General features: G+C 52.3%; 2 protein-coding genes across 4 annotated transcripts in view; both read left to right on the top strand.

The window, feature by feature from the left end:
- The window catches only part of Asap3 (ArfGAP with SH3 domain, ankyrin repeat and PH domain 3), a 40,588-nt gene extending 22,108 nt beyond the window's left edge, over positions 1 to 18,480 (top strand). Inside the window, exons 4-25 of one of the 2 annotated variants that reach the window (XM_028759694.1) lie at positions 592 to 666; positions 1,823 to 1,872; positions 7,004 to 7,118; positions 7,333 to 7,418; positions 7,849 to 7,924; positions 8,081 to 8,167; positions 8,340 to 8,449; positions 9,592 to 9,661; positions 10,075 to 10,162; positions 11,540 to 11,588; positions 11,702 to 11,889; positions 11,968 to 12,101; positions 12,242 to 12,336; positions 12,537 to 12,714; positions 13,612 to 13,697; positions 13,842 to 13,957; positions 14,447 to 14,514; positions 14,597 to 14,707; positions 14,817 to 15,012; positions 16,148 to 16,373; positions 16,943 to 17,033; positions 17,279 to 18,480. In XM_028759694.1, the coding sequence (XP_028615527.1) occupies positions 592 to 666; positions 1,823 to 1,872; positions 7,004 to 7,118; positions 7,333 to 7,418; positions 7,849 to 7,924; positions 8,081 to 8,167; positions 8,340 to 8,449; positions 9,592 to 9,661; positions 10,075 to 10,162; positions 11,540 to 11,588; positions 11,702 to 11,889; positions 11,968 to 12,101; positions 12,242 to 12,336; positions 12,537 to 12,714; positions 13,612 to 13,697; positions 13,842 to 13,957; positions 14,447 to 14,514; positions 14,597 to 14,707; positions 14,817 to 15,012; positions 16,148 to 16,373; positions 16,943 to 17,033; positions 17,279 to 17,353 (2,370 nt within the window). In that variant the 3' untranslated portion in view covers positions 17,354 to 18,480. Of the gene's footprint in view, positions 1 to 591; positions 667 to 1,822; positions 1,873 to 7,003; positions 7,119 to 7,332; positions 7,419 to 7,848; positions 7,925 to 8,079; positions 8,168 to 8,303; positions 8,450 to 9,591; positions 9,662 to 10,074; positions 10,163 to 11,539; positions 11,589 to 11,701; positions 11,890 to 11,967; positions 12,102 to 12,241; positions 12,337 to 12,536; positions 12,715 to 13,611; positions 13,698 to 13,841; positions 13,958 to 14,446; positions 14,515 to 14,596; positions 14,708 to 14,816; positions 15,013 to 16,147; positions 16,374 to 16,942; positions 17,034 to 17,278 lie in introns of those variants that run through there. The other variant, XM_028759695.1, reaches the window with a different exon arrangement.
- A 2,771-nt stretch (positions 18,481 to 21,251) lies between these two features.
- Positions 21,252 to 24,730, top strand: part of Tcea3 (transcription elongation factor A3) — a 31,582-nt gene continuing 28,103 nt past the window's right edge. The window contains exon 1 of one of the 2 annotated variants that reach the window (XM_028759932.1): positions 21,252 to 21,412. In XM_028759932.1, coding sequence (XP_028615765.1) covers positions 21,344 to 21,412 — 69 coding nt within the window. In that variant the 5' untranslated portion in view covers positions 21,252 to 21,343. The remainder of the gene's footprint in view (positions 21,413 to 24,730) is intronic. The other variant, XM_028759931.1, reaches the window with a different exon arrangement.

A 24,730-nucleotide genomic window follows, 5' to 3' on the forward strand; every position in this document is an offset into this window, starting at 1 on the left:
TATGCACTGTGAGTGTGTCTACCTGGTGCCCTCGGAGGCCAGAAGGGGGTGTTGGATCCCCTGGAACTGGAATTACACGTGATGTTTATCTACCATGTGAGTGCTGGGAATACCCAGAGTCCTTAACCACAGAGCCATCTCTCTAGCCCAAATCCAGCATCTTAAGAACTGACCAGGAAGAATCGGCTGTGCCCCTTGATCTCTGACCCCTGACCTGAAACTTCTGTACAGTTCTGACCCATCTTTACCACTTGTTTTGAGACTGGTCACACTCCTGCCTCAGCCTTCTGAGTGCTGGAATCAGTCTGTTGTGTTCCCACCCCACCCCCTTTCCCAGTGTTGTTTCTAGCCTCCCTTCCTTCTGCCCTCCTCTGCTTCACCCAGGAGCAAAAGGGGTCCTGCAGCAGGGCAGGAAGAGCCCCACGCAGGGCTGGAGCAGTCCAGGGCGGGCACTGTGTTCATTACTCCCAGCCCCCCTCTGCCCCTTCGTCTCTCCCTCTCCCTGCCTCTTAGAGTCCTGTGGCTCGCCTTTGCCTCCTGGTACTTCCCTGGACCCTGATCCCCTTGGGGCGGGGCCTCTGCTTTTTGTAGGTTCAGAACCTGAACAACATCGTCTCCTTCCCACTGGACAGTCTGATGAAGGGGCATCTAAGGGATGGGCGACATGTGAGTGTGCATGTGGGAGAGGGCCTGCTGAGGGTGCAGGGGATGCAGGGCTGGGTGGGGGGAAAGGCCAAGTGAGGGGCTGTCACTACAGAGAGATACTGCCTTTGGGTCAGCTGGAGGGCCTGGCATCTAGGCCATGTGTACAGTCAGTGGTTCTGAATCCTCTCCTGTACCAGTAGGCTAAAGCCGTACATGATTCACAATGCTGGTACATGAAGGTCCAGGGTGCAGGCCAGGATCCTCAGTGTTCTGCTGCTGCTCTTCTGCACCCAGCAGCCCTGGGTCCATGCAGAGAGGTCCTGTGAAAGGAGGTGGCAAAGTCACCTCCCTGGCACTCTGCCCCACAAAGCATGGGGAGGAACTGTCCTCATCTGAGTGACACCATCCTGGGAACCTCCCAGACCAGACCGGTGACTTTTTTTTCTCAGAAGTTGAGGCTGTCTAGAAGGGTGTGGAGAGTTGGGCTAGCTAAGGCTCAGGCATCCAGCCCAGGCAAGCCAGATCAGGGGTCAGCTGAATCTTACTGGTTTGCCGCAAGGCCTCTGGGAGACTTCTCCACTATTCTTTGAATTCATACAATTTCCTGGTGGTCTCAAATCAGGCAGAAGAGATTGGTAGGATAAAATCGGGGTGGTGTTTGACCTTCAGCTTCCTGCCTTCATCCTCCACAGCCCATGACAAGACTCATAGCAGAGCCCAGAGGCTGGCTACAGTCCAGACCAGAACCCACCACACTTGACTGGTTCTTGGCAACTCTGGGGAGAAGCTCGGGTGGGCTGAGCCTGGGGAAGGGAGTTGGGTAGGTGTGTTAGTGTCCCCTGGAGAACAGCTCTGGACAATATCACTCACTCATAGCTCAAGAGTGGGATTCTCCCAAAGGCAGCAGAGCGTCCTGTTATCCCAGGGTCCGTGCCTCCCTTTGGGCAACTCGTTCTTTTCTTTTTTCTTTTTTTAAAGATTTATTTATTTATTATATATGAATACACTGTAGCTGTCTTCAGACACACCAGAAGAGGGCATCAGATCTCATTACAGATGATTGTGAGCCATCATGTGGTTGCTGGGATTTGAACTCAGGACCTCTGGAAGTGCAGTCAGTGCTCTTAACCACTGAGCCATCTCTCCAGCCCCCAACTCGTTCTTTTCTCAACTCCAGGATTCCAAAAAGCATCTGGAGAAGGCATGGAAAGACTACGAAACCAAAGTGTAAGTGACCTTGGAAGGGTAGACTTCAGGAGAGCATGTCTGCGTTGAAGAAGGAGGCTGACTTTGGGATGTGTCATTCAGGGTGTCTGGCTCTTCAGAGCCTATAGTCAGGCCCAGCTGGGTTCTGGAGGCCACGCTGCAAGACAACCCAAGGGAGCTGTAGTGAAAGGACCATGGGATGCTGCCCCCAGTGACCTTCTGGCCTTGTGGTGCCCATGTGAACGAGAATACTGCATCCTCAAGATAACTCAGCCCTGAGAAGGAAGTGTTAGTGTCCAGAAGCTCAAAGGGGCTGAGTTGTTAGTTAGCTCAGGACCATACAGCTGGGCAGCAGATGATAGTGGCAAACATAGAAGACGAGGGGGGAGGTACCCAGGTTTCCTCATGCTGTCCCAGGGACAGAGAAGTCTGGCCTCCAGTGGCCAGCTCTCCCTAAGCAGACTCCTTGTGCTACCTCAGGTTCCAGTTTCAGAATCTGTATTATTCCTTAGAAAAATTAGTTTTGCTTACATTGTGCTAAAGCAGAAATATAATCTAGAAAATATGGTGAAGTTAAAAAAAAAGGAGACGGGGAGAGAGAGTTTGCTCAGCATGGTGTTACATACCTATAGTCCCAGATACACAGGAGGCTGAGGCAAGAGTCACTTGGTTCCAGGAGTTTAATCATCTTTAAGAGAATATTAGGGTTACTTTGTGGGGACTGTCTCTGTTAGACATGTTATTTTATCTTTTACAAATATGCATAGCACTATGATTTCATAACTTTTAAAAAAAAAAAAAGAGGTTAGGCGGGGTCCAGGCGATGTCTCCGTCGTGTTCACATTGCAAGCGTGAGGACCTAAGTTCAATTCTCAGAAGTCACTTAAAAACACACACACACACACACACATAAACAAAACAAAACAAGGTTGAGGTGTGGTGGCGATACACTCCTATAATTTCTGCAGTGTGTAAGACGTGGGGGCAGGAAGAACAACTTCAGGGCTAGCCTCTGCAACATGGCTAGTTTGAAGCCAGCTTGTGATATGTGAGGCTCTATCTCAGAAAGATAAAAACTGAAAAGCAAGGTGAAGTAGGGAGGAACTACCAAAGCATAGGAGAAAAAAGCCTTTAATCCCCATGAAGAAGACAATATTTTTCCACCATGAAATATGTTAACAAGACTGAGACCAAAATAACCATATTGTTGTGTGCTATTTTTATTAAGAAATATTATGTGAAGCTAGACACAGTTATGTGTACCTACAATGGTCGTACTTGGGAAAGTGAGGCAGGAGGATTGCAAGTTTGAAGCTAGCCTGGTACATAGAGAGACGTTGCCTCAAAATGGGCTGGGCTTGGTGGCTCATGCCTTTAATCCCAGCACTCTGGGAGCAGAGCAGGTGGATCTCTATGAGTTTGAGGCCAGCCTGGTCTACATAGTGAGTTCAGGTTAGCCAGGGCTCCATAATGAGACCCTGTCTCAAAAGCAAGTAAACAAAGTGGGGGTGTAGCTCAGTGTGCAGAGAGAGTGCTTGCCTATGGCACTCAGAGCTCTGGGTCCAATCCCCAGCGGAGTATAACTGGGTGTGGTGGTGGCAAAGACCTGTTATTCCAGTACTCAGGAAGACAAGACAGGAAGGTGAGAAGTTCAAGGTTACCGAACCCTACTCACAGAGTTTGAGGCTAGTCTAGGATTTATGAGACCCTGTCTCAAAAAATAAAACAGAAGCCAAAATTGTGACCCATCTTTCTGCATTAGTATAATATTCTCAGACAGCAGTGGTTAGCTGGGGCAGGGTGTGCCAACATGCACATTCTACAATCTACTTAATCTCCTGTTATGGGGGAAGCATCCTGGGAACTAAATATTTGTCCCTTGCGTAATGGCCTCTGTGGGACAGGTTCCAAAGAGCAGCTGCTGCAGCATCTATCGTCCTTCCGTCTCCTAGAGCTATGCACACCTGTCCAGGTCCAGGGCCTTCCTCGTCTTCTAGCTGAGAGCACAGGGCCTTATCCTGTCTGGGATGCTATGTGGCCATCTGCTCATTTTAGAGATCCAAAAATGGGCAGCAGAGAGACAGGCTAGCCTTATCTGGATGAGTTGCTGAGGGAATCATGTGACTCTCCTTTTCCCTTCGTCTTGTACTGACACGTCTACCAAAATGGACGGAGCGACCTTTCCCTACAGACCTTCCCAGGCAAGTCTGCCTTCTCTAATTTTTTTCTAGAGAAGTTTTTGTAAGATTTCAAAGGCATAGTAGCAAGTGCCTTTGATCCCAGCACTCAAGAGGCAGAGACAGGTAGATCTGTGAATTGGAGGTCAGCCTGGTCTACAGAGTGAGTTCCAGGACAGTCAGGACTACACAGAGAATCCCTGTTTCAAAAAAAACAATAAATATGAGTTTGTGGCCAGCCTGGTCTACAGAGTGAGTTCCAGGACAGCCAGGACTACACAGAGAAACCCTGTCTCCAAAAAAAAAACAAAAACAAAAACAAACAAACAAACAAAAAAAACACAACCAAAAACCAATAAATAAATAAGTCTTTAAAAAGAACAGAAAAATTCAACAAGTATTCATTTCCCACCTCTGTGCCAGGCCTGAGAAAAGTCCTGAGAGGCAGAAGCCCAGAGTTGGGTGTTATCTGCCCCAAGCATTTCCTCTGACCAGCTTGTTTTTTTTTTCATTTTTAATATTTATTTTGATTTTATATGTATTTGTTCCTGTGTTGAGTGTGCACTGTGTACAAGCAGTGCCTGTGGAGACCGTCAGGATCCCCTGGAACTAGAATCAGACATGGTTGTGAGCCTGTCCATGTCGAGGTGGAGAATTGAACCTGGGTCCTCTGGAAGAGCAGCCAATGCTCTTAAGAACTGAGCCATCTCTCCAGCCCTGGCTTGTGATCTTGAGCAACTTATTTCTTCTGGGTTTTAGCTTTAACACCCTGACTACAAATTCTAACAAAGACAGTGTGGCTGTCCCCAGATGGTGGAGGCTAAGATAGGTGCTAGCATCAAATAGATCTGGGTTCAGATCCCACCTCGGCCACTTCAGAACTGTGTGGCTAGGACAGGCCTTAGGCTTCTCATCTGTGCAGTGGAGTAATGAGTCCTGCCTCGTGAGCTTCTCACTTTAGTGTGTAAAAATAATAGTCAGCTTTAGGATGTAGCTCAGTTGGCAGTGTGATCGCCTGGCACACACAAAGACCTGGGCTTGCTCCCCGGCACTGTGTAGGACCTGGTGTGATGCACACCTATGATCTCAGTGCTTGGGCGGTGGAAGCTGCTGGAGGGTCAGGAGGTCAAGACGATCTCATACATAGCGAGGCCAGGTTGGGCTACTTAAGACCCAGGCTCTGAGAAAGAGTAAAGCAGGAAGAATCACAGTTAATGCTTAGGAAGAACTTCCCTGGTGGAGAACTCTACAGTTTTACTCCCTGGGCAGGAGAAGATGCTACCGCCACCCCCAATTCATAGATGATAGATAGATAGATAGATAGATAGATAGATAGATAGATAGATAGATAGATAGACAGACGGACAGACGGGTTGGTGGATGGATGGATAGATGAACCCAGCACCGGGGTCCCTACCTTATTGTATCCTCCTGGTTTGAACAACAAGAAGAGAAATGGCTCAATAAATAACAGAACAGAAAATGGCAGCACCATGGTAGTCTCCGCACAGAGGGGAAGAATGTGCAGGCAGTTTGGTTGGATGGAGAGGACAGCAGTAGGCAAGGTGTGCAGGAGACTGGGCACTCCACCCAGCTCAGTGAGGTGGGGACAACAGGTGTGTGATATGCCTTGCGTTCTCTGTCCCTCCTCACAGCATCCTGATGCCGGCCTTTACCTCCCAGAGTCTCATCCTTCCACCCTTCTCTTGTTTCTGTCTTCTGCTTGCCCAGTCTCTTACTTGCCTAGCATCTGGGTACAGAAAGCTTTCCCATTTTACAGATTTGAAGGGTGAGGCTCAATGAGGAGGAGCTGTGCAGTTCATTGCCTGCAGGGATTAGTCCCACCCCATCTGTGTGCTCTGCCCTGCTCAGGGCTCACATTCACTGGGAGGCAGAACTGTTAAGCAAATGTCTCCTGTACATGGGACTCATGAATCCCCACACCCAGTCTGAGATGTGCAAATACACTCTCTCTCTTTTTTTTTTTTTCCAAGACAGAGTTTCTCTGTGTAGCCCTGGCTGTCCTGGAACTCACTCTGTAGACCAGGCTGGCCTCGAACTCAGAAATCCGACTGCCTCTGCCTCCCAAGAGGCAAATACACTCTTGACCACCATAGGTGGACTTCCTGGAAACAATCCACAAGTGGATCCACCAGCCCCAAAGAGGAAAAGCAGCTACCCCTGGGGATCTGTTGGGGTGCAGGGGAGAGACCCTCCCCCTGGGGATCTGCTGGGGTGCAGGGGGGAGGCCCTAGCTCTTTCATTCTTTAGTAGGGGAGGTGTGGAGATTGAAACAGAGATTCATGGGTACTAGGCTAACCCTCTGCCCCAGAGCTGCAGCCCAGCCTGGGTGCCACAGGCTTTCCGAGCTTTGACTGAGAAGCTCTGTGGGCTCCTGAGAACCAGGGCTCTGTGGTCATCTATCTCACACACATTTTCTAAGTCCCTTCTAGCTAAGCAGAATGAGTTGCCCTCGGTCCCACCTGACCCTTAATACCTATGGCATGAAATCTTCACACCCTTGCTCTACCTTAAAGGCCCAGAAGCTTAATTGGTGGGCTCCAGGCCCCCTGTGGTCCAGCCTCAGCAATATCCCATCCCGGTCCATCTCCGCACAGCTCCCTGAGCTGTCCACCTAAGGTATCCCAAGGTCTAGCCCTCCTGCCCAGCCCTAGCTATCCCCAAGCTAATGCTTCTGGCTTCCAATCACAGGCAGCACAGGCATCGCTTGCTAAGCTGCTGTGACAAGGCCAGGACTCTTTGTTTTGCTCCCCTGTCTCTGTTTTGATGTGATTTGTACCTTTCCCCTCTGTGACCCCCTGGACTCCCCAGACCTTCCCACTCTCTGTCGTTGCCAGCGCTAGCACATAGATGGCACAGGGAGGGCTCTGTCCGCACATACGGATCCATGGTAAGGATGGTGGGCCGCAGAAGGGCTGGCGAAGCGTCTTCAAATGTCTCCTCTTATGACCTAGGGCCAAGCTGGAGAAGGAGAGGGATCGAGCCAGGTTCCCAGGAGGAAGCCACCACGGAGTGATGTCCCAGGACACACAGCGAGAGCGACGAGTCTTCCAGCTGCACATGTGTGAGGTGAGGTGTAAGTCCCCAGTGAGGATGTGTGGCGTGTGTTTCCTGTTTGTTCCTTCCAAACCCTCAAGGCAACAGTCGCAGGCCCTAGGGCTGGCCAGCTGGCCTGTAGGATGTAACCAAGGTTCATTCATGGCTAAGAGGTTTAGCCCTGGGGCAGGGGACAAAACCAGGATCCAGTTTACGTCACACATTCTTTTGTCTTGTCCCTTGCTAGTACCTTGTCAAAGCTGGAGAGAGTCAGGTGAAGCAGGGCCCAGACTTCCTGCAGAGCCTCATCAAGTTCTTCCACGCCCAGCACAAGTGAGTCCGCTGTCTCCACCCTTAATACTTTGGAGGAACAAGACAAAGCACCCCCCTGGGATTTGCGACTCTCCAGGTCTCTGTATGTCTGGACCTGGTTGGCAACAGTGTTTTACACAGATGCCACTTTATAAAGCACTCAGCACGGTTCAGGCACTAAGGGTGGGTATGGTGATCTCACCAATGGCCTAGCACCCGTGAGCAGATGCAGCGTTTATCCATGTTTTAGAGATGGGAAAACTGAGGCCCACTTGCCAAGCTCTTGAAACTAGCCAGTGAGAGCCGAACCTGGCGAGTCTCACCTCTGCACGCCCGCCCTCACCCTCAGGCTACATGCCATGGGTGCCCTGTGGGAACCTTCTCTAACTTCTGCCGCATCCCCATTTCCTCCCCTCCCTGATCCCTTGTTTGGCCTCTGACTTTTTCTTAGCTTCTTCCAAGATGGCTGGAAGGCAGCTCAGAGCCTGTCCCCCTTCATTGACAAGCTGGCAGCCTCAGTCCATGGGGTAAGTCTGGCCTGTCCCTCAGTGTGGGGTCAATACTCCCCCTCCCCCATCCCTTTGGGGAGCTGTGAGTATGAAGAGCTGGCTTCTGTCACAGAGCGAGACACTGCCCCACACACTGGGTCAGGCTCTGCCCTGCACCGTCTCCTCTGCCCGTAGCTTCGGCAAGCTCAGGAGGAGGAGCTGCACAAGCTCACCCAGCTCCGGGACTCCCTCCGGGGGATGCTGCATCTGGAGAGCAGAGAGGTCAGCCTCTGAATCATTCTAAAAGAGAGGTCTGACCCATCCACCACACCCTGACATATGGAGGGAGGCAAGGGAGGAGAAGAGCCCCCACGTGTCCCCCTGAGGAGCAGTGCAGCACGGGGCTCTTCCCTCCCAGACATCCTGAAGTCTCCTTTGCATGTCTGAGGGGCAGGAGCACCCAAACCGGAAGAACTCAGGGGGCGGCTACAGCATCCACCAGCACCAAGGCAACAAGCAGTTTGGGACTGAGAAGGTGGGCTTCCTGTACAAGAAAAGTGATGGGTGAGTGACACAGAGAGCTTAGGCAACTTGCCCAAAGACACACAGCTAGGAATGAAGGTTCTTCTTACAGTCCCATGGGCCATTTTGCACAGTCTGCTAGAATACAGTTATCAGAGGACGACTGGGCATGTAACTCTTTCCTAAAGGTCACTAGAGGTTATTCTTCAAGAATTGCAGCAACAAGGCCATTCCTGACACATGCCCTTAATGCCAGCATTTGGGAGTCTGATGCAGGGGATTGCCGTGAGTTTAATGTCAGCAGCAATTGAGACTTACCAAACACTAAATATACCTTCACCCTTGGCCTCTATACAGTATACTGAGTATCCCCAGATGTGAAAACCTCGATTTCTGCCTCGCTTCCTGGTGTTAACTTTTTGTTTTTAAAATGACCCAGTGAGACCACTTAGAGGGTAAGGGTGCTTGCTGACGTGCTTGAGTCTGAGTTCAATCTCTGGAACCCATGTGGTAGAAATAGAAAACTGACTGTCTTAGTGACTTTTCTATTGCTGGGAAGCCACACCATGACCAAGGCAACTTATGGAAGGAAGAGTTTAGAGGGGGTTTGCAGTTCCAGAGGGTGAGTCTGTGACCATCATGGCAGACACCATGGCAGTAGGCGAGCAGGCTTTGGTAGACGACAGCTCACAGCTCACCCTCAAGCACAGAGCAGAAAAAAAAAGAGCTACCAAGGAATGGTGCAGGCTTTTGAAACCTCAAAGCTTACCCCCCAGTGATACATCTATCTCCTCCAACAAGGCCACACCTCCTAATCCTTCCCAAACAGTTGTGCCAACTGTGGACCAAGTGTTCAAGCCTGAGCCTATGGGGTTATGTTCATATGACTCCCTCAGTTCACCCTCTCTCCCCATCTGTATGCTTGGGCTCACACACACAGTGAGGTTGTGGGTTGTGTCTCTTCCATCAGGCTGGAAGCGCTTAGGGTACCAGAGTCATCTGGACCCTTAGAGTAGGAATTCCAAAGCATGAGGCTTTGTTCCAGCATCCTGGGAGCTTCTCGAGGGCAGGGAGTGGCGAGGCACGGTGGACGGGAGGGAAGGTATCCTGCATTCTTGTTCTCGGATGCAGTGGGATTAGATGTGAACCACTGGACACTGTTTTTCTGTCTTTCTGGGCTTTAGGATTCGAAGAGTCTGGCAGAAGAGGAAGTGTGGAGTGAAGTATGGCTGCCTGACCATCTCGCACAGCATGGTGAGATCTCTTCGGGGTTCTGAGCAGACAGATGCCAAGCCCTCCCTCTAGAACAGGCCTCTAATCTTAGATAGCGGAGTATTAGCCATCTCTGGTAGGAGAAGGATGGTATCCGAAGGTTCAACTTAGGATGCCCATCCCCTCCCCAGGAGGAAAGGGTCTTTCTTTTTTTGTTGTTTTTGTTTTTCTTTTTTCTTTTTTTTTTTTTGAGACAGGGTTTCTCTGTGTAGTTCTGGCTGTCCTGGAACTCACTCTGTAGACCAGGCTGGCCTCGAACTCAGAAATTCACCTGCCTCTGCCTCCCAAGTGCTGGGATTAAAGGAAAGGGTCTTTCATACTTACCCAATAGATAAGGAGACAGAAGACTCGAGGCCCAGAGTAACATGGGGTCCTCTACCCTCAAACTTCCACAGATCAACAGGCCCCCAGTGAAGCTGGCCTTGCTGACGTGCCAAGTGAGGCCAAACCCTGAGGAGAAAAGGTGCTTCGACCTGGTGACCCGTGAGTAGTCCACGCCAGCCCCACACTGCTTCTCCTGAGGGGCTACAGCCCTGGCTCTATATGAAGTCCTGCTATGTAGCTTGCAGGCCCAGGGCTCCAAGGGCTTAGCACTTTATAGAGTTTCACCTCTCATCCTACTGAACATGAAAACACATCTACCTCCCGTATAGATCAAGCGTGGCAGTCATGTAGAGCACATTTGAACGGGTCTGGCTTATCTGGCTCTTGAAACAGGTTTAACTGTTTTTGTGGATCTGAGGGTAGGGAGCTTTAACGCCAAGCTTTAGGGAAGTGAGTGATGGCTAGGAAAGAGCTGGCCTCTTGGGCCAGAAGAGTTAACACTGCCTAGCTTGCATAAGGCTCTGGGTTCAGTGCTGGGGACCATCTAAGGAGGCACAGTGACCTCTGTAATCCTGGGAGGGCTATCAGAAGTTCAAGGTAATCCTCAGCTTCATGGGGAGTTTAGGCCAGCCTGGTCACCAGAGACCTTGTCTCGGTTTTTTAAAAAAGGCTCTTGTCTTCCGGGAACCCTCTTAATGATTTACTTTTATTTTATGTGTATTGGTATTTTGACTGCCTATGTGTGTGTTGGATCCCCTAGAACTGGGGTTATAGAAAGCAGTGAGCTGCCGTGTGGGTGCTAGGGAATTGAATCTACATCTTCTGGAAGAGCAGCCACTGTTCTTAACCGCTGAGCCATCATTCCAGACAGGGAAGCCTCGTAGAAGGAGTGAGCCAGGGACCCAGGGCTCTTGCAGGGTGGCCCTTCAGAGGAGGGAGGCGTGCATACAGATCCTGAGCTGCTATAGGGAATTCAGAGCTGTTGGAGGACAGCATTTGTGTTTAGCCTTGACAGATGCAGATACTGATTGTAGCATTTAGGAGGAGGGGGGCTTTGGGAGGGGGATAGCAGGGCAAAAGGCATGGAAGCGGAACAGACTCCCCACGGCAGTCTTCCAAGGGACTTCACACAGGAGCAGTGAGAGGCAAGGCCTGGGACTGCCTCTTTAAGGTCTGGACCTTGTTCCCTGATAGTAGGGACCCTAGGGTGTCTGGAAGCAGGGTGCAGTATGGTTAGATCCGTAGACACAACAGCTTGGGAGCTGGTAGGGCTAGGAGAAGGGAGAGAGGAAGGAGCCAAGGAGACTAGAGTGTGGTGGGGCTGGAGGTGAGGGCCACGCTGTGCTTGAGCTGGGAGGTGTGCTGTGCACTGAGCCTGGATCATACAGAGAGCCTTGTCGGGGTCCTACGTTGACAAGATGACGTATGGAGGTGGTAACACTCACTTAGGAGGGCCTGACCTCAGGGCACCTGATGTTTGTCCTGGGGAAGGCCTGCTATATCTGTGGGCTTGATGCCCTTTTCTCTCCTCCACAGACAATCGTACATACCACTTCCATGCAGAGGACGAGCAAGAGTGTGAGGCGTGAGTACCTGCTCTGGGCCAGCGGTGGGGGCGGGGAGGCAGTGCACGGGGGGCGGGGAACTCCTGGTCCACACCCAGTCTCCTGTCCCCAACCTGCCATCCCATCTGCACAGATGGGTGTCTGTGCTACAGAACAGCAAGGACGAAGCACTGAGTAGCGCCTTTCACGGGGAGCCCAGGGGCGGCCAGTGGTCGTGGGGCACCAGATTGGAGACAGAGCCCCACGACCTAACCAACATGCTCGTCGCTGAGGTGAAGAGCAGACCAGGGAATGGCCATTGCTGCGACTGTGGGGCACCAGGTCAGCGGTAGGGGAGCTTTGGTGGGAGGCCTGGAGAAGGGGCCCTGGGATGTAGGCTCCAACCGCGCTCCTCTGCAGATCCCACATGGCTCAGCACCAACCTGGGCGTGCTCACCTGCATCCAGTGCTCGGGTGTCCACCGGGAGCTGGGCGTGCGCTTCTCCCGCATACAGTCGCTCACCTTGGACCTCTTGGGCCCCTCGGAGCTGCTGGTGAGAGCCGGGTCAGGAGCGTGGAGGCGGGGCTTAGGGAACTGTAGGGAGGGACTTTGAAGGGTGAACCTTGCCAGGAACTATGTCCTAACACGTGATTTTACCCGCCAACTTCCGCTCCTGCTGTACTGTGCCTCCAGCTGGCTTTGAACATCGGAAACTCCCACTTCAATGAAGTCATGGAAGCCCACCTGCCCTCCCATGGCTGCCCTAAACCCTCTCCTGAGAGTGACATGTAAGAATGGTTTTAGAAGGCGGGGCTTGCTAGCTCCCCAGGTTCCAGGGTCTGAGAAGGATCTGGGGTCAGAAGGCTGGGAAGAAGGGAACCCTCTGACCCGGAAGTTTTCAGCACACCAGACTCACCTGGAGGGTGGTTCCAGAAGTTACTATGCTGAAAAATTTCTGGGGTCCCATGATTGTCTATTACCTTGGTAGGAGCAGCCGCAGAAACTACATTGTAGCCAAGTATGTAGAACACAAGTTTGCACGCCGTTCCACACCTGAGCCCCAGAAGCTACGGACAGCCATCTGCAGCCGGGACCTCCTGTCAGTTCTGGAGGCCTTTGCCAATGGGCAGGACTTCGGACAGCTGCTGCCAGGGCCTGATGGACAGGTGAGAGCCCCTCCCAGGGCCTCTGAGGAGTCCTATTTCCTCGTTTATAAAATGGGTTAGCATTAGCCTTGGGAGTAAGGAAGACCAGGTCTGATCAGAGTAATGAAAGCCACTGCATTTTGGTGATAAGTTCATGAGGGAGGAAAGATTTCATCAGCAGGATTCCTGGGACTGAGTGGACATTTAAAACTGGGTGTATGAGACTGGAGAGAGGCTTCAGTGGTTAAAAGCACTGGCTGCTCTTCCAGAGGACTGACATTCAGTTCCCAGTCTTCATATGGAGGCTTACAATTGTCAGTAACTCCAGTTCCAGGGGACCCAATGTCTTCTCTGGCCTCTGTGAGCACTGTATGCATGTGGCACACAGACATACAGACAAAACCATGCATGTAAAATTGGGGGAAAAAAAGAAGGCAATCTTTTAAAAACAAAACAACTGGATGTCACTGGCTGGGGGTGTAGCTCGGTGATGAAGGACTGTGAGCTTGCCTGTGAGGCCCTGCATTGTCCCCTGCACTGCAGGAGAGATGTTTCTGAATTGTACAACTGAAACCTTCACGGGCCACCCAGTGGGCAGTGGGGGCACAGCACTTGAGTGAGCGCTTGGGTAAGGTAGGCAGCACAGTATGCTGGAGAACAGGAGGCCAGAGAGACCTCAGTGAGGAAGTGGGAGAAAAGGGGAACCCCGGGCAGATTAAGATTTGAGAACTACTGAAGGAAGCCATAAAGGACAGCCTGGACCTTCCCAGGCTTCCCTAATGTGAGGGTCTGTCCAGACATCTCATCCCTTGGGGTTTCTGATGACATCATATTCAGAGATATTGGGGCAACAAGGGTTCAAGAGGACAGGTGACAGGGGAAACTCAGCCATGTGTGTGTGTGTGTGTGTGTGTCCAGGCACCTGGAGAGCTCGCCCTGCACTTGGCCATCAGAGTTGCCAGCCAGGCTTCTCTGCCGATAGTGGACTTCCTCATCCAGAATGGGTGAGAGCCTGTCTGCCATCAGCAGCCTTGCTGCTCCCAACTCCCTCCTTGTACACCTCCCCCCTCTTTCCCTGGGACTTTGCCCCGCCCCCCTCTGCCTGCCTGTTTCTCTCCCGGAACCTCCCTGCAACCCCCTCTTCCTAGTGGCCACTTGGATGCCAAGGCTTCAGATGGAAACACCGCCCTGCACTGCGCTGCGCTCCACGGCCAGCTGGACTGTCTCAAGCTGCTGCTGAAAGGGAGAGCTCCCGTGGGGGCAGGTGCGGCTCTAGGCCTCCCGCAGACTCCTTTCTGACCACTGCGTATGGGGCCTTCTGCCTTCACAGACCAGAGCATCGATAGCAAGCACACCCTTTGCAGGGATACCCTCCCTGCTGGCTTCTGCCTTCCTCAGGGGTGGGGGTTGTCATTCTAGAGTCTTAGCTCTGCCATGTATAAAATGAGAGTTTCACAGAACTGGTGAGCCTGCCCAAAGGTGTGTAGACTGAGCAAAGCAAATCCTAGCTGAATCTGGGTTCTAGTGATGTGACTGTTACCTGCTTACACAGCCTGAACAGATAGTCTCACGTATCACGTTCATTTAATAGATAGACAGTTAAGACCCAGCGGGACTAAGTAGATCACCTATGACTTCACAGGAAGTAGAACCAGTTTTCATACTCAGACACTCTGATCCCGGGGCCCCTACTAAACTCTAAGCTGCAATGTCCCCTTGATTCTGACCATGGTCCCTGGATTTCCTTTCACAGTAAATGATGCTGGAGAGACAGCCCTGGACATAGCCAGGATCAGACAGCACAAGGAATGTGAGGAGCTGGTGAGTCTGAGCGTAGAGGCTGGCCTCTAACCCTTCCTCAGCCTGTCGGCCCTCTGACGTGGCCAGCCTTTGTTTTTGGCAGCTGGAGCAGGCACAAGCAGGGACGCTCGCTTTCCCTCTCCATATGGACTACCACTGGGGACATTCCATGGAGCACGGTTTTGACAGTGAGGAGGAGGAGGAGGAAGAAAAGGTAGGATTAGCTCTTTCCCCTATCGATTGCACCAGACAAGAGCCATATTGGGCCTGCTGTGGGAAGAGGAAAGCTGAGCTGTGAAACCAAGATGGCCTTGTCTCCTCAGCACTGCCCTGTGAAGCCCCCAGCACAGGCCTGCTGTGGCAGTGGGAGGCTGGACATCAGCAACAAGACCTATGAGACTGTTGCCAACCCAGGAGCAGCCACCTCTCAGAGCCAAAGCGAGGATAGTCCCCCGCCCCTGCCCATCAAAAACTCTTCTCGGACCATACTCCTCGGGCAAGCCGGACATTCCAGTGGAGGTATAGTTGGCTGCCCCAAAGTACTGTGATCCAGCCATTTACTGAGAGACTGCTGTGTGAGGCACTGAGCCGTGTGTACATGACAGAGCTGAGGGTGGTGGCTGGTACCTGCTATCTCAGCTCTCAGCAGGTGGAGGTTGGAGGGTCAGGACTTCAAGGAGCTTGGGCTCCTTGAGACCCTGAAAACAGCAGAGTGAAGGGTGGCAAGCCCATCCTGCCATCAAAGTTCTCTTAGGGTTGCCACCCTCTCCTTCAGGAAATGGAGATCTCGAGTGAGTTTAAGCTTCTGTTGTGAGATCACAACCCAGGTTGGTCTTGCTCAGATCCTTCAGTGCCGCACTTCAACAAAAAGACAAGCATGTGTAGAGCATGCCCTGCATCAGTCTAGTGAGGAGATAACCGCCAGGAAGCAGTCAGTCATAACGCGAGGCTCTGCACACTGGAGACTGCTAGTCCATCCCAGCGGGTCCAGGTTTGGACCTCCGCAGACTGCTCTCTCTCCAGCTCTGAGCAGAGCCTGGCTGTGCTCTTGGACTCCGTGTTGGATGGGTGGAGCTTGTTTTGGGGTTGGAGCTGGCAGTGGGTTAGGAGGGCTCCCTGAAGGAGCTGGTGCCAAAGTGGAGCTTGAGGGATGGGCAGGAAGGCCCAGGCCAAGGGGAAAGGCTGAATAGAAACAGCATGAGCCATCATGGCTGATGTGGGCGATCACTGAGCGACAGTACTGGGGACGTTGGGGAAGGACAAAGATGGACCCTAGAGACCAAAGTCAGCTTTGACAGTGAGCGAAGAGGAAAGTGTTTCTTCTTCCTCCTTCCCTCTCTCCCTCCTTCCCTCCCTCCCTCCCTTCCTTCCTTTTTTCCTTTCTTTTTAAAAAAGTTATTTATGTACTTTTTTCTTTTTTTAATGTGAGTGTTCTGTCTGCATGTACACCTGCACGCCAGAAGAGGGCATCAGATCCCTTTACAGATGGTCATGAACTACCATGTGATTGCTGGGAATTGAACTCAGGACTTCTGGAAGAGCAACTAGTGCTGTTAACTCCTGAGCCGTCTACCACCAGCCCAGCAACTCTACCTTTGTACTACAGGGAGGAAGGGGCACAACTAAAAGAAAACATTGTCACTTGTGGTTCTAGATCGTTCTGACATTCCTAGCCTGAGATCAGAGTCTCCTGAGGCCCCTGAGAACCGGAGCAGCCCAGCATCTTCCTCCTCCAGCCTCACCAGCTCTGTGGAACCTGGAGGGTTGAGCCAGGCCCCGTCTAGCCCTGAAGAAGGCCTCCAGGAGCCACCCAGCACTTCCCGACCTGGCCTGGCATCTGGAACCACCCCTGCTGAGGTGTATTTCCCTGTCAAGTTCAGGTTGGTAAGGGCTTGGCTGTGCCATCCAGCGTGTCCCCTGACCCTCCACGCATTCGTTGGCTTCCCCACTTGAACCTGTCTGAAGCCTGGGTCATAGTCTCACTCTAGGAGCCAAGCTGTAGGCTGGAGCTGAGTGGAGGATGGCTTACCTTTTCCTCTACCATCTACCTGGTTTCAAGGCTGGCTGGGAAAGCCAAGGGGAAGCCTGGGGCTTGGGCTGCTGAGGTTAGTGGGAGGAGAAAGGGCTTAGTTCCCCCTGCATGGATCCTTCTTAAGGGCTCTGTGAAATCTCCACTTGTCCCCAACTGTAATCCAAGATCCAACTGCCTCTCTTCTCTGCAAACCCTTGTTGTCTAGACTTGAGTTTGAGGAGAATTGAACTTGAGAACATCCCCATAGTCCTCTGGGGAGAGGTCAGTTCCAGACCACCAGGGCCTGTGAGGACCCAGCCTAGGGGCCTGGTGGATTCTGACTCCTCTTCACCACTATCCCCAGCCTTGTTTGTCGACCTGGGTCCCTCTGAGGGGCTTCTGGCCGCAGGGTGACAATTGGTCATCTTTGTCTTCCAGCTCAGAGAGCACTCGATCCTACAGACGGGGAGGCCGGAGTCTGGAAGATGGTCCCTCTGCCCGGCAGCCTCTGTGTAGGAGGAACATTCCGGTAGGAGCACTTGTGTATGCTTTGAAGTCTGGGTGCCTGGGCTGTAGAGTTGTCAAGAGCAGGCAGAAAGGGGAAGGAGACCCCTTTCCGTGGTGACAACACTATGGGCTGAGGTGGCCACTGTTAAGCTTGGTGCCAGCTTCCTGCTTAGCCCAGGACTGTGTGAAGCTGAGCCTGACTGTAGCTGTTTCCCAGAGAAGCCACAAAAGGAGCCTTAACCATCAGCTTCATCCTTCCTTTCCCAGGTTGGCCTCATAGAAGGAGATGGCTCAAAGATTGGGGTCCTCCCGGCAAATACCCTGCAACTCTTGCATGACTAGCTCCTTGCTGACCCCTCTGCATGGCTCACACTGGACCCCAACATTCAGAGCTGGGACTTGAGACCACAGATCTGGGAGCTCGTCTTCCTTATGGGAACCATGACCCTGCCAAGGACACTGGCCCTTCTGTGTCGGGACTGATGTCCTGGGCCAGACAGCCCAGGAGTTAGATCTGACAATGTCTGGATCGGGTTAAGTGACACAACCTACTGTACCAGGATTGTGTTTCTCTCTACAAGGGCGGGACCCGTTCGCCATCATTCACATGCAGACACTGTCTCATGGCCATTTATCAATCTGGTGATTTTCTTTCTGAAGTCTAGCTTTATGTCCAGACCTTTCCTAGGTACTACAGATGCCATATGAATAAGATACAGATCCTGCAGGTGTGCTTCCTCACTGGGAAGCTGGGCTCAAGGACTGACTTGGGACGAGCAGACCCAGATGGCAGAGGGATGGCGCTGAGCTCAGGGCCCAGACTGACATCAGCTGCTCTGTCTCGTCATTGCAGTTGTTACAGCCCAGTTCGCAGGTGGCCAAGGCCTGTGATGCCCAGGCTGAAGTACTCTGAATGGCTCTGTTAGAGGGTAGTCTTCCCCTCCCTGGGGTCTGTGTTCCCAGCCTGGAAGTAGACTGTGACTCACCTGCCTTGATCAACAGAAAGGAAAGGGATGGTCGGGGTTGACTGATCCCATATCTCTCACTTTCTTCTTGATGAAATCAGAAGCCTGGGGGAAGTGAGGGACCAGGAAAGGAGAAAGGCATTGGGAAGATAAGAGAAACTCCAGGAGTCTGCTTTCTAGGGCCAGGAATCACACCATTGCTCGGCCCCAATTACAAAGCCAGACCTTCGGCAACCACGGACAGCTCTGCTTGACACCTGCTTGGTGGGGGGTCCTGCAGGGGTGGGCCAAGCTGCACAGGGGAGGCCAGAGGGCACCCAGTGAATAGCCAGCAGTGCTGCTGGGAGTTGAACTGCTTGCCCTGGATGCTGCTGTGTTCCTAGGTCCTAAAGCAGCAGGATTGTTTCTGAGCCCCAGGTCAGCTTGTGTTCATCTCAGACTTACTGTTTTACTTATCTCTAATAAAGGATTCTTGGGGGGGAGGGACGAATCCCCCTGGGAGACTCTTGGGACTTAGGATTCTTTACCTGGCCCTGGTGATGGCCATGTTGGTAAAGAATAGGGGTCAGAGCACAACAGGGAGTTTTGCCCCAGGAGACATTTGGTAAGGCAAAGTGTTGCTGCTGGAGGGGCATCCCTGAGGTCCGGGGGGTGCTGAGTATCCTCCACTACAGCATCTCAGTCTGTTTTGTGTGGTAACGGAACGATGGAGGCTGGGTGCTTTCTACAGTAAAGAGTTGTATTTGGCTTAGGGTTCTTGTGATTGGAAAGTCCAGACAGCATGTTGTGAATGCTCTGTAAAAGGGCCTTGACTGTCACAACATCACAGAGAAGGAGAAAGGAAGCACTTATGTGCAGTGATCTCAGTTTGCTTTATGGCTAGCACCTCATTTGTCAGAACTCACACCCTAAAGGCAGAGCCCCTCACACGATTGCCTTCTGCCAGGTTCTGCTCCTTAAAGGCTCAGTCACCCCTTCACATTGCCACACCAGGAACAGAAGAAAACACACTGAAAACATACCCACATGCCAAGGGTCATCTCCACAGCAATGGGTTAGCCAATCCGAAATGTCAGCAGCAAGGCTCAGAACCCCTGGTGTGCAGGAAAGCATACTGGACTAGGACCTGAGCACCTGATGCTTGACTCTCCCAGGGTCCTGACCACACCCTCCTCTTGATTGCCCTAAGAAGATGGGTTGGGTAAGGAGTTTGTGAGGTGAGCCCTGGATGCATAACAAGGGGAGAAAGGAAACGGGTCAGTCAGCAGTGAAGGACATGGAAGAAGGCTGTCGGGAAAGTGCTTGCCCAACAAGCTTGAGGATGTGAGTTCTGCAGGGCTCATGCAAAAAGCTAGGCATGCAGTGTTCTCCACACTCCTGGCTCTGTGGAAGCAGAGACTGGAGGAGCCCAGAGGCTGGCCGAGCAGCTCCAGGTCCAGTGAGAGACCCTATCTCAAAAAAATAAGGAGGCTAGCAATTGAGAACACCACCAGCCTCTGGCTGCCGTGTGCACTCTCACACACACAAAAGCATAAAGGATGCTGGCACAGCGACACACATCTGTAATTCCAGCACTGGGGGGCTGAGGCAGGAGCATAGTGAGTTAGCAAATACCTTTGAGCTGTCCCTTTGAGAGTAAAGAATAGGAGGCCTGCCCTTCTTGGGGTATCAGTTCCCTGTCTGTCCCCAAAGCTCACAGGAAGATATGACAACTGTGTGTCATTGTGTGCAGGGGACCTCTCCCTTGGACAGGTGAGCAGAGGAGATATAAAGGATACCAGCAGTGCTGGCTACATTCCAGGAGTATTGGAGTGCTCCAAAGACAGCGTCCCACGTCCTGAGATTCAGTCTCCTATTTGCATAATAAGGTCGGATACGTTTTCTTAGGGTCCTTCAAGCTTCTTTTGGCCAAGAGGGCCTCCCAGAAGCTCCACTGAAGAAAAACTTGGCCTTGACAACACAGTGCTAAGGCCCTGCCCATCCCTTCCACATCCCTAGCCACAGACTTTTCAGTTCCTCCCCCGCTGACATGTCAGGGACCCTCCTGTTTCCAAGCTTTGTGCAGGGAGTGCTCCAGGAGAGCAATCTCCTCCCTTCTGGATGTTAGGAATACCTAGAACACAGTAGTTGCTCAGTAAATAGAATAACCGCTTGCTGCCTTGTCGATTACACAGACCTCTTCCCCCCACCTCCAAACTTCCTCTTGCGGCAATAAATTTCATTTCTTGGGAGGGGGGTGAGCCCCCAGCTGGGCCTTACACTTGCCCTCTCTCCCTCCTCTCCCCACCCCAGCTGTGATGAATACAGTCCTCTTTAATGGTTATTTTGCCCAGCCTGCTGCCCGTGAGATCTTTATGCTAGTTGATTAGATACTGTTTGTCGAATAAAAAAAAAAGAAAAAAAGAATCCTTGACCGTCATCACACGGCAGCAGTTGGGAGACAGGTGTCCATAACAGGCTCCAGACTGGGTTTTCTGAGGCTATCACAGAAAGCTGGGAGATTTCACAGTTCCTCAACCCTCTCACACCGTGCGCCCTCTTCTGCCCCCCCCCCCCGCAGATCAGAGACCCTCGCAGAAAGATCATTTCCTGTCAGGAGGGGAACTAGGTCTGCAGAGAATTCTTGGAAGATTTTTCACCCGAGAGCAGTTGTATGCATAGCCGAGTGGGAGGCACAGTTACTCCCTCCTCCCAAAGTTACTCTTCCAACCCCACCTCCTATGCACCGCCCTAAGAATCACCCAAAGTTTAGTCTTTCAGAGCGCGGTACCCAGATTGGTACCTTTGAGAGCTTGTCAGAAAAAAAAAAGACTGGCGGGCAAACGGCTCTGAGCATACCTCCCTAGTGCATGCACACCACAGGCCTTGGGCGCACCAAGGAGCCTACCTAAGTTAGGGCACAGCTGACCAAATCTGGACTAAGATATGATGAATTCACCAACTTTTCCGGCTTGGGCATAGCCAACGAAGCTAAATCCTCCGTCTGGGAGCAAAGTGATGCTGAGACCCAGCAGCTCTGAACTTCCCACAGAGGCGCTGACACCCCTCGGAGAACTCTCATGCTCAAATCTCCCTGTAGTCTGGGGCACCCCTCGGAGAGTAGAAAGAGAAGAGCCCCTTCTCCCAGACTGGTCCTCCCCCCCACCCCCCGTCCCCCGAGGCACGACCCGCCAGGCTCAGACAATCTTTGCCCGGGCAGTCCTTGAAGTCTATATTTAGTGCCTGCCACCCCTCCCCCAGCGCTGGGAGGGGCGCGCCCCGCCCCCTCCAGGCTCGAGTGTCCGGTGTGTTTGCGGCCCGTGCCGCTCGCGCTTTGGCGCCCGCTGCTGCCCTGCGCCCCTAACTCCGCCGGACGTCGTGGACCAACATGGGCCTGGAAGAGGAGCTGCTGAGAATCGCCAAAAAGCTGGAGAAGATGGTGGCCCGGAAGAAGACGGTGAGGCTGCAGAGTTTGCAACGCAGCCCCCGGGCCACGGAGGCGCGACTGGGCCAGCCACGGGCTTGGTGGGCGTGCCGGCCCTGTGCCCGAAGGGAGCGCGCAGGACACGGGACTGCCAGGCAGGGGAGTCCCCTAGCTACTTGCTGGTCACTTAGGGTGGGCGTGTGCGTGTCCAGGTCTGGAGGGCATCGTACAGGGTCCCCCAAGGCTCGCGGCTGCTGCAAGTCAGTGTGGATGGGTAGGGTGCGCTCCTGGGCAGCCTGCGCCGAGCAGAGAAAGCGCAAGGAGAGACACAAACCCGGGGGAGGACATTTAGGAGTCCCGGGGCTCAGGGTGTGCACAAGGCCCGGAGAGCTGCAGGCGCAGAGAGAACTGGAGGGACATATTTTGGGTGACTTCGAAAAAGATCGGAGAACCTCGGACTGAGAAGGGGGCGCCGAGCCGCGTTTAGACACCCCAGGGAGTGGACCTACAGAGACCCAAGCGCAGGGCTGTAGCTGGCGTGCCAGGAGTTCGTTCTGTTTGCAACTTTTTCCTTGGCCGTTGGATGGGGCCTTGGCGGGCAGAGGTGAACAGGTGCCGGGCGGGGGAAGGAAAAGATGGGGCCTGGGCTGGCCCAGCGGGGGAGGTGCACGGAGGAGAACTGTGGCGGGAGGTGGGGGTTCACAGCCATGGACGCTCGAGGGTCCCTGAGCCCTCAGTCCCAGTAGCACAGAATTAGAGCCAGGTGGAAAGTTAATGTTTGATCTACCTAGTGATCTTTGCCTCAGGCTGGTGGCTGGCGCCTGTGCCAATTCTGGAGGGCGTGGACTGAAAGGGAGAAGACCAGGGACCCGGTGAATGAGGCCCTCCATGCTGACTTGCCCCGGGGTCCTTTTCTTCTCCTACATAGGTTCTGGCAATCTGTTGCACCAGGACCTGCATTGCCAGGACATTCCAGGAAAGTTGGCAATGCTGGGGCCCAAAAGAGAGGTTTCAGACCTGGAATGAGTGACAGCCTTGAGCAGCCAAGGAGTGTTAGGCATCCTGCTATAGTTACCTGGTAACTGTGAGAGAGATTGTGGTGCTATTACAACCGTGAGAGCCCCGTGGTTTCCTTGTCTGAAAGATGATGGATTGCCTGGGGGAAGAACATGGTGGCAAGGGGCGGGGGTGGGGGTGCTGCAGTAAGGAGGGTTGAGGAGTGAGACAGGCCTGGAGGTGATGTCAAAAGATGCCTCGAACATGTCACCTGCCAAGCTGCGCCACCTCCCTCGGCTCCCCCAAGGTCGCCAGCAAAACCTAACCCCAAATCACAGGACACTCCTCTAGTTAAGAACCCCAAACTGCATGGTATTTCAGGTAGACTGATTGTCTAAGCCTAGGCTCCTTGCTCACCCCAGACTTGGGCCAGTAAAGGAAGCCTGGGCTTTGGGGTGGAAGGATTAGCGGTAGGAGGAAACTCAGGAGGCTCTAGGGAAGATAGCCAGAGTGGGAAGATTAAGAAGACTACTATGGCTTCCCTCTTAGTCTGTTTACATTCGTAGACCAGCTATTCTACTCTCCTTTGTACCTCAGTTTCCTCTTCTGGGAAATGGGAAGAGGAAATAGTGCCTCTTGGGGATGGGGATCCCAAGTAGTGGCCAGGACTGTCTCCAGGAAAGTTGCATGGCTGGCCATAGGGTCCGTACAGGACACAGCTGTGTAGAGAGTCACAACTGTGTCTGAAGTCTGTGCCTGAACTCTAGCAGGGTTTGGGTAGACACAGAGCTCTGGCCTTCTGCCTGAGAAAGGCGGGCCTGAGTGAAAGTGGGCCCGCCCAGTGGTGGTTAGTCCAAGAGACATACTTCCTGCAATAAGACAGATCCTCCACGTAGCAGCACAGGGCTGGAACTTGTTTATTCAATGGCTTAGGGCCGTGTCAGATACCGTGAGCACGCACTGGCTAAACAGCTTGCAGGAAACAAACACACACCAGCTAAGTGCACACTAATGACACATCAACAGAGCCACACACTGCTGTCTAATGAGCAACTTCTGTTTGATGGCATGTGGGCCGTGTCTCCTGACGCTAACAGAACAGGTATGACACACGTGCTGTGTGTTCTCTTACAGTTTGAGTTAAAGCAGAAAGATACCCCAAAAGCCGACAGCACGGCTTCCCAGGGAAATGCAAAGCCAACAGGCTCGTCTATAGCTTTAGACATCATCATACAGGGACGAAGAGATACAGAGGGTTTCAGGCTGCACCTTTTCATGCCAGCACCAGAGAATAGCCACAGAGTGAGAGAGGCACATCTAGCAAGGTTGGCACATGGCTTTATGAGCCCATTTACAACATGGGCTTATGAGTGTTACATTCCAGTATGACCCAGTTATTCAGAAACATGTACTTGCTGGTAAACTGCAGATGACTTAATGCTGACTGTGGAATTTTCAGGAATTTTGCAAACTGTTGAACATAGACTTAAAAAAAACATTAATATGCTTATCATTAAAAAGAACTCCTTGCTCAGGGTCTCCCCTGCCAGTTCTGTCCCACACACTATTAGGGGTCAGGGATTGGCAAAACAAAAACAAAAACAAAACCTTGGGCCAGCAAAATGGCTCAGTGGGTAAAGGTGCTTAGCACTAAGCCTGTTGAACTGAATTCAGAACCTGTGGTGAACTAGGCATGGTGGCACATGCCTTTAATCCCAGCACCTGGGAGATAGAGGCAGGTGGATCTCTGTGAGTTCAAGACCAGCCTGGTTTACAGAGTGAGTTCTAGGACAGCCAGGACTACACATTCTCGAAAGCCCAACCTAAACCAAACCAAACCAAAACGTGGTGAAAGGAGACACCTGACTCCCACGGGCCTGCCTCCACATGTGGGCTTTGACATGTGCATGTGTGCACACACATACAACACGTAAAAGAAAACCCAGTTCAGGGACAACATGTTGATAGCTTGAGAGTCATCACTGAGACAGTGTTTATTCCACAGAAGCTAGCAGATGCTATGAATCAGGGTTCTCTCCTTGAGAACTGGCTATCAGTCTACGCCAGCACATGACACTACTTGCTCTGAAGTATCCATGACTGTGAACATATTGGTAGATCTATGTCTTGAAACAATATGTGAAGCTCCAAGCCCAGTGTTTGTTCCAGACTGGCCTTTTACAAAGTCTCTTGGTTCTCTCTTCTGTGAAATGGGTTGATAATTCTGTAGAAGTGGAATCATAAATAGGACCCACTTCCCTAGGGCCTTCTGAGGAGTGGGTGATTTGTTTGTTTATTTTTTTTAAGAATTATTTATACAGGAATACGCTGTGACTGTCTTTAGACACGGGCATC

The sequence above is a fragment of the Grammomys surdaster genome, unplaced genomic scaffold (assembly GCF_004785775.1).
Source record: "Grammomys surdaster isolate TR1022 unplaced genomic scaffold, NIH_TR_1.0 126313, whole genome shotgun sequence".
In the NCBI taxonomy this organism is placed as follows: domain Eukaryota; kingdom Metazoa; phylum Chordata; class Mammalia; order Rodentia; family Muridae; genus Grammomys; species Grammomys surdaster.